The sequence below is a fragment of the Echiichthys vipera genome (genome assembly GCF_963691815.1).
Source record: "Echiichthys vipera genome assembly, chromosome: 18".
Lineage (NCBI taxonomy): Eukaryota > Metazoa > Chordata > Actinopteri > Perciformes > Trachinidae > Echiichthys > Echiichthys vipera.
In genome coordinates, this window is record NC_139843.1 from 19382381 (window position 1) to 19391213 (window position 8833).

The 8833-nt window shown below is 41.3% G+C and overlaps 1 protein-coding gene across 1 annotated transcript; it reads left to right on the forward strand.

The window, feature by feature from the left end:
• Positions 1-526: 526 nt before the first annotated feature.
• On the forward strand, positions 527-4253 carry sstr2a (somatostatin receptor 2a; the record flags this gene model as incomplete). Its single annotated transcript, XM_083933409.1, has 3 exons — positions 527-914; positions 1688-2013; positions 3822-4253. The coding sequence occupies 3 exons, from the start codon at positions 527-529 to the stop codon at positions 4251-4253; spliced, it is 1146 nt and encodes a 381-aa protein (XP_083789535.1).
• Positions 4254-8833: the final 4580 nt, after the last annotated feature.

Genomic DNA, 8833 nt, shown 5'->3' on the forward strand with positions numbered 1-8833 from the left:
AATAGTATTGAGGACAACTAAACATGTCAAGGACATACCTGGAGCAGTCTCTAGAGAAAACATTTTACATCTTACGATTTAAGGCATGTAAGCAGTTATGTAAAGTAACCTTGCAACAGTTGCCATGGATCTTAAAGGACTACTATTATTATTGTCGAAGGAATATTCTGTTTCTCAGGCAAATTAACTGTTTATTCACTATGTTGTCTCTCTCTCCACAGATTTATCTAGCTCTTTTCTGTTTCTCTAGAGCTGGGATGTGATACTTGTGGTTCCTCATAAATGAAAATCCCCAGTCATCCTGATCCCCATAGCCCCTAGACCCCAAAGTGTTCCTATCACCCCAGGCTTAAAGTCCCTTTACCCTCATTTCGACAGCTTTGCATGGTAAAATCAATGAGTTTAAGCATGTAAACGCCTAACCGCAAACCCAATAATATATCCAAATTCCTTTATGATCATACCTTTACCCATTATCCGTTGCCATCTTGGAACTCTTTGATACACTAAACTTCTCTCAGTCATCATGGCCTTGGATCAGTGGCCCTATTTCCCGACCGCCCCCAACATCTCCATTCCTGAGCCCTTCCTGTATGACAGTTACATCCAGGGGAACGAGTCCGACTTGGATCTGAACATCACCAAAACCAGGGAGCCTCACCAGGACAAGACCAGCTCTGTGGTCATCACCTTCATCTACTTCATAGTATGTGCCGTGGGGCTTTGTGGCAACACCCTGGTCATATATGTCATCCTGCGCTACGCCAAAATGAAGACAGTGACCAACATCTACATCCTCAACCTGGCAGTGGCAGATGTCCTGTGCATGATGAGCCTGCCGTTCATTGCCCTGCAGTTGACGCTGGTGCATTGGCCCTTTGGAGAAGTGCTGTGCAGAGTGATCATGACTGTTGGTAGGTAGTAGAGAAGGCAGCAACAGCCTTACCCGGCAAAGAAACAATTTTGGCTTCCTCAAAAAAATCTGAAAACTGTGTCTGTGTTTGCGTTTGTATATTTTTATGTGCATTTTATTGCATTCGGAAAACTGGATAGAAATGGCAGAATAGATCAAGTTTCCTCAGTTGCGTATAAATGGTTTTACGCTCGGTGGAGGTGGTTAAAAAAATTCAACAGGCCAAATGTCAACACTGAATTTTGCAGCCACCCTGTTGAATTTTTTTAATGTTGATTTTTTTTTTATACTTAAAACTTAAATTACTTTAATTATAACATAGAATTGTATACATTGTATTTTGCATATGAATTTGGTATATTGAATTTGCTAATGTTGCATTTTTTAACGTTGAATTGTTTTAACATTGAATTCTTTAACCTTGAATTTATGAACATCAAAAAATGGTAAAGAGCTTAAACATTCAGATACATATTTCCAATGCAAACATATTCAGTGCTAGAAATTTGATGGCTTATTCATTTCAAAATCCAATGGCACAGATTTATTTCCATAGTTAAATACTCTTTTCATTTTTATTAACTATTTAACTATTTTTTTGCTAAGCTAACTGTCTCCTGGCTATCTCTTCATCTTTAAATAGGCTATCTTACAGGCTTTATCATACACCTCCAGATTTAATAAATACAGCAAGCATTGCCAATTGGATTGATACATGTCCTCATATTATTTTTCTTTCTCCACTCCTCCACTCTCCCCTCTATCCCCTTCTAGACTCTCTCAATCAGTTCACCAGCATCTTCTGTCTAATGGTGATGAGCATCGATCGGTACTTGGCTGTGGTCCATCCTATTAAGTCCACAAAATGGCGGAAGCCCCGCGTGGCCAAGCTCATTAACCTGACAGTATGGGGTGTGTCCCTATTAGTCATCCTACCTACTTTGATCTTTAGTGGCCTTGACAAGGTGCCAGTATGTGGGATCGTGTGGCCAGAGCCCCAGGAAGTCTATTACACAGCCTTTATAACCTACACCTTCTTCATTGGATTCTTCTTGCCGCTGGCAGTCATATGTATGTGCTACCTGCTCATTATAGTCAAGGTGAGACCCAACCTCTACATTTGGGACTTTATAATGTAAGATCCTTCTCTGTTTTTGCATGCCCACTGTCCTCAGAGTTAAATTTCAAGATGTTTTGATTACTGGCTACATGACTAGATTGTTAAACAAACATCCAACCGTTACCAAGATAGATAACAAGTTATGATTATTTGTAGATTATGTACATTAACGTTAGACCCAGGACTAGATGGAGAGATTATATCTCGACATTGGCCTGGAAACGCCTCGGGATCCCCCAGTTAGAGCTGGTTAATGTGGCCTGGGAAAGGGAAGTTTGGGGTCCCCTGCTAGAGCTGCTGCCCCCGCGACCCGGCCCCGGATAAGCGGATGAAGATGAGATGAGATGAGATTTATGATGATGGCCGGAAAAATGAGCTTCCCCTCCTGGAAAGACCAGCAGCCGCCATTGGTTACAGCAACCTCTGGGGCTGAAAAATGAACAAGGAAGTGCCAAGAACTACAGTTTAGCAAGCAAGTCAATCCTCATAGAGCCCTATGTTAATAGTCAAACTTTACAGCAGAATTTTTACAGCAGGGTACGAAAAAAAGTTTTTGGTCTCAATAGCTGATTTTCCTATTCATGACAAGTGTACAGGGGATGAATTTTTTATATAATTTGCCCACTTGAACTATATTAAGTTGTTTAAGGGCTTGGCGGCTTTGAGTGACAGGTGGGTGCCATCACAGGTGGCTAGAATAGCCTGTAGGCTTCATTTGGTCTGCCTCAGTTCCAGCCATGCTTCTCATCTTTATTCATTTGTGGATAAGCTGGGAGCAGGAGAAACCTGGTCAGTAACCTATGGATGATGACGTCAATATATTATACAGTCTAGGGTTTGAGCATGAGCAAACTACTGTAGCCTTGGAAGGCTGTCCAGACTAGCTAGGAGACTTTAACATGTTAATTAACAAGCATTTGTTAAATTTGTTATGGGAATGATGTTGAAAATACAGGGGATGGTAGTACAGTGTCTTTAATACAGACTAATAGAGGGTTTAAAGGGAAAAAAACATAATTTATTCTGACTTTGAATTTTTAGAAGCAACAACTTCTGTTGTAATCAATAGTATTGCAGTCATTTACCTGATGGTCTTTTTGCCACTTTAAAATTTAGTTGAATATGTTTACCATCTGGGGAGTTTGTATTGTCAACATTTCATTTTGCTAATTTTATGACCGACTGAGTGACTGAAATGTCTGGGTTCCCTCTTATGGTCCTGTAACAGGGTTATGAACTGACTTAAGGGTTGGTTACAAATCTAACATTCAAGCTGTGAAAATGTTGAGAGACTGTTTTCTAAGCTCAGCATTTCAGGTAACACACTTATTTGCTTTCTTGCCAAGGGTTCAATAGGAATGCAACTTCTCTACATGTCTGTTAAATGAAGGTAGAGCCAACTGCAGGTTAGCTTAGTTTAGCATTAAAATCCGCATCTCTTAAGGTCGTTAACTGACACATTATGCCTTATTTGTTAAAGTCACTAGAAATAGTCCAGCACAAAACCTTTCGTTTAACCGCAACTTGATGTTTTTGCATTTCAGTTCGGAAACAGTTTTTTACCTTTGGACAGAGCAGGCCTAGCTACTTCCTGTCTTTATGCTAAGCTAAGCTAGCAGTCCCCTATTCCTCTCATCTAACTTTTGGCAAAAAAAGCAAATACGTGTGTATCCCAAAATGTTACTTTTACAAACTTTTACTTTAAGATATTTCTGTCTTATAGTGCAAACATTGTGCTACCATATGCGGGATATTTGAAGCCACTGACAGTGTCCATTCCTTCGCCAGGTAAAGTCGTCTGGCATGCGGGTGGGTTCCACCAAGCGCAAGCGTTCTGAGCGTAAGGTGACACGGATGGTGTCCATCGTAGTGGCGGTGTTCGTCCTCTGTTGGCTGCCTTTCTACATTTTCAATGTCACATCCGTCACCAGCTCCATCAACCCCACCTCTGCCGTGAAGAGCACCTTCGATTTTGTAGTGGTGCTTGGCTACGCCAACAGCTGCGCCAACCCCATCCTGTACGCCTTCCTGTCGGACAACTTTAAGAAGAGCTTTCAGAACGTTCTGTGCCTAAAAAAGGTGGCAGGCCTGGACGACATAGAGCGCAGTGACAGCAGGGCAGATAGGAGCAGGATGGTTAACGAAGCTGTCATCATCAACGCCAACTTGGAGACTCACAATGCTGCCCTGCTCAATGGCGAGCTGCAGACCAGCATCTGAGGAGTGGTAGTTAGATCCAAGGAGCCTAGAGAGACAGGCGCTTGGGGCTTCCAGACTGATGAGCTGCCAGAACACTGCTAGTGACAACTTTTCAAAAATGCAGGGGCAGGAGGGTGATGTATTAGCAGCTAGTGACGGACAGCAACACGTGAACAAAGTCTAAGTGAAAAATAAACAATTTCTTAAAGGTTTTCAGAGGTCGGGGAAGTTAACACTGACTCCCGGTCTAAACTTTTATAATTGGCTTGTGATGCAACTTTAGGCTGGTTCGCCCTGAGGCAAATGTGTTCTACACTTGACTGAAGTGATTTTCAGCACAGCACAGACAAGTGATGTTAAATAATAAACAAATGAATAAATGAGTGGGGTTCATGCTTGCCAGCTTGAGGATTATATGGAGTTGTCAGAAGTCACGCAGACTGAGCCCTGTTTGAAAAAAGATGCAGGATCAGAGACACTGGAGAAATACTGGGGCTAATTCAGCCATGGTTGAGTGAGATCTGAGGGGATTGAGCACCAGCCTTGCTCTCCTTGGAGTGATTTGAAAGCTATGAAGGGCGAGCATTGATTTGTCTGAATGTGGAAATACTGCTGAAGAAGGCAGCCAAACATTACAGTGGAAAACAGCCAGCACTATAATACTAGAGAGACTTCGAAAGATAAAAATTAGAAACCTCGGGCCAAAGGTGAAAAAGTTCATGGTAATGTTTTATTCATACCAGCCGATTGGCCTGGTCTTACATGATCAACCAGGCAACAAAATGGCACAGCCCTCCCAGCACGACATCTTATTTATGGCAAGCGAAGGATGCTCGTTTCTCTCTCTTGCTGGCATCTCTGAGCTGCATTGATCCATAAACTCTTGAATTGAACATCCTGGATTATTGATTTTGTGGAAGGGCGGGAAAACAGCTCAGCGGCCGCTCTGACCTGGCTCGCTTTAAAACAGCTTGACTTTGGTTTTCTGTCAACCCCTATGGGAAAGTTCCTGGCATGGATGACCACAATGGATTTCAATGGCATTCCCTGCTGTAAAATTCTGTATTCTTGTGATGCACCAAGAACAGTTATGAAACTATGTTTGTGAAACTCATCATATGTACTTCATACTTCACTGTACTTCCTAGTCTTTACAATGTGTGCTCCCTGTGCCAGCGGTGCAATTGTAAAGGGCCCCTTTCTACTTGTAAAGTGCTGTGATTTGACAATGTATAATTTCCTTCGGAGCTCGTTGAAATGTGCTTACTGCCCTCAGCTTCACATTTCGTTCAGCCAGCATGTGTTTGCAAAAATGCCCACATTTCACTGGCTGTGTCACGTGGTCAAAGAGAGATAGACAGGCAGAGGATAAGGAGATACAATCAGATAGACACTGCTGGTGTTTGTATAGTATCTACTTGAGAACACACATGAAGACGAGGCTTAAGAGATTGCAGTAGGCTGAGTGGATACAGCTGACAGGAAGCGAGCAAGGTTTGTGTGTGCGTGTGTGTGTGTGTTTGTGTGTGAGAGAGAGAGAGAGAAAGAGAGAGAGAGAGAGAGAGAGAGACAGAACTTAAAATACTAATAATAAATTCAGAAATTGTTGTTACAAACATTCTCATGGTCATTTTGGACGTTACCAAGGCTCTTTGGAAACAATGGCTCGGAAAGTGTGATTGTATTTCTAAAGTTCTAACTCATAACAATAAATGTATTATTTTCTTGCTTTTTTTAATGATTTGTTAAAGAAGCCGTCAGAATGGGTCAAACTCCGAAACCAGTAGATTTTCATTTTCCAAGAGGCAACTGAATAGGATCTTTTACCAGACCCCCCCAGTCTTTTAAATGCCCAAATCGTTCATTCCACACCCTTAGTTAGTGTTAGTTTACCCATAACATACTGTACTAACAAATAAAAAAGGATTAGGTAAGGAAGTGAGCCTTCACATTTCTACACAAGCTATTCACAATGTGCATTTCCATCAAGGCCATATATTGTTTAATATGAATTGTATGATCCTATAAATGGTATACCAAATACAACAAAGGCTTACTTACAGGGAGCAATTTGAGTAAAATGTGCTTACAACTCCAGTATATCAATGTACTCTTTATAATTAGCAGCTTCTTGCAAGACACAAGACTGTCAGGATGCAAGATTGATTTATGGAATACTCAATCAATCAGTGGAACATCATGGAGGCTCCAGTGTTTTTTTTTAGAGCCATGCCTAGCAGCGCGGCTCAAAAGGTGGCAATGCCTGTGGGCCATATTGAAATTTAACAATGCTAACTTTTGGATGGACAAATTTGGTAAAGGCATTTATAGTACCTAACTGTGACTCTGGTGATCCCTTTACTTTTAAAATGTGGGCAGTACTTTTATTTTTAGATCAAATAGCCTACCCACAAAACAGATGACATTCCCTTCAGTCTCATACTTTGCGTTTAGCACTGTTAGCGTGCTAACATTTTGAAGAGGAGCACACGGTAAACATTATATCTGCTGAATATCATGTTAGCACGTGTCATTCCTATTTGTAAGAAATTGGTAAGGGTTATTTTCCATTGTGGAGCTATCAATGTCTTAAGTTGAGAAAAGTGTCTTGCCAGCAGATTTGAAGGAGTAGGTTTCAAGGAGTGTTACATCAGTAGTCTAAGCTGTAGGTGGGTAATACTCATTTTCACATAGCTGACCCAGAGAAACATACAGTGGACATTTTACCAAGGGAAAAAACATTGCTGAGAACATAAAAACCTTTCAAAGTTCTTCTTAAGAGTATATTGAGCTGAGAACCCTGGGGACATATGCTGTTCCATTTACCTCGATGTCACACTGGTCACAGGTCCGGAAACCCTTAGGCTATATTTAACAAGGTTTTGGGCCTCTAGCCAGGTAAGAGACTTTTAGCAATACCAATTGATAACAATGCACAATGCGATATATTTGTGCCTACAAACACTGTAGCAACATATCAACAGATAGAAGATAAACTGTACAACTGATTTAATGAGAATAAATAACACACTCTAATTGAGAGTGTATTCATACAGCTGTCACTACTGTTGATGTTGGGAGCAGCCATGTTGGATTGTGAGGTCAGGGTTGTTGAGATTCTCCTGACTTTCCGACTCAAATTTCCAACTTCAGTGGGTGTTCCACTTCCAACATCCGACTGGGAAATCCGCCTTTCCCGGTCCAGCTGGAATGCATCCAATAGATATGCCCCCTATTGTCACTGTGAGCATGTTAGCATGCTAATGTTAGCATTGAGCTCAAGTACAGCCACAGAGCTGCAAGTGTGGTTTAAGACTTCTAGACTAAGTCACTCCTTAAAATTAGAATGTACATAATGTCCATCCTGAAACAGCTCCAATGAAGATATGGTTATCACCTTTGAATGTAATCTTCCAACAAACGCCATTATCTGCTTTTTAAAATGAGCTAGCTAACAATATCAGGTTTCTCAGTTAACTGGGCAAATCCACTAAGCTACAGTAAAGGAAGAGCAAAAGGACCTACAACAAAAGACCTTGTCACAATAACCTTATCACTCCATTAATGCTGACTGAATGAGCCTACGTCCATGTCAGACATCTATTTCCGTTTAGCTATCAGGCTGTTTGTACACAGGGACTTTTCCAATGGACCTCCATGATGGAGCCACACCTGGTTGCCAGGAGATTTGTCAAACATGTGCAAAGCCTCTATAGGAATAAGGTCATCCGCCATATGCCGCAGTGATTCACTTCATCCCAGTATATCAGTCAAGGTAGAAGCCATCAATCAGGCTAATCAAGAGATGAAGGGCCAGACAGGGGTATCCCAGGAGGTTACTGTAGAAAATCATTTGTTGTGGCATTTCTCTCTTTGCTGTCACTGTTAGTAGTAGAATTTGTAGTCACATATTCACTCACAGGTCAATTCCGTTTGATGTAAAAGTCACACTCTTTAGCCACGCTGCTCACAATATGTCACATATGCGTAAGCTCCCCACATCCTTGTCTTAGTAATTCAGAAGGTGATGTGGATGACTGATTCTGCACCAAGGAGTCATACTGACCCAGTGGACTGTGTGTGATGTGACTCATCAGAAAACCTTTGAACGACTCTGAAACATGCTATGTTTTTCTGGATACATTGATATATATAACTTTCTTTATTTTTCTGCAAGCTGTGCCAAATGTGAGTGTCAAAGTGGGAAACTCATTTCTAAATCTCACCCATTACAGTCAAGGTATTAAGCGCCTTCAAGCCTAAAGTGCAAGAACTCTTCTCTCATCATTACCAGTTGATTACTTTTGCTCTGTCCTTTCTCTCTCTTTCTCTCTCTTTCTTCTGTGTTCATCGCTGGTGACGAATAATATGAGTTGTAAACCCACCCAAACTCAACTGAGCTGAAATGAACTGAACCACACTGACGGAAACACAACATGCCTATCATTCCTGTCGGCTATTTGGACATATCTAATGGACTTAATGGACCATTCAGATTTTTATTAGATATTGATATGAAGGTTTGTGCCAAAGCCAGTGTAAATGTAGCGCTAAAATGATAACTGAGACGCTGCCCGTAGTCGTTGCTTCCTTTGTAATTT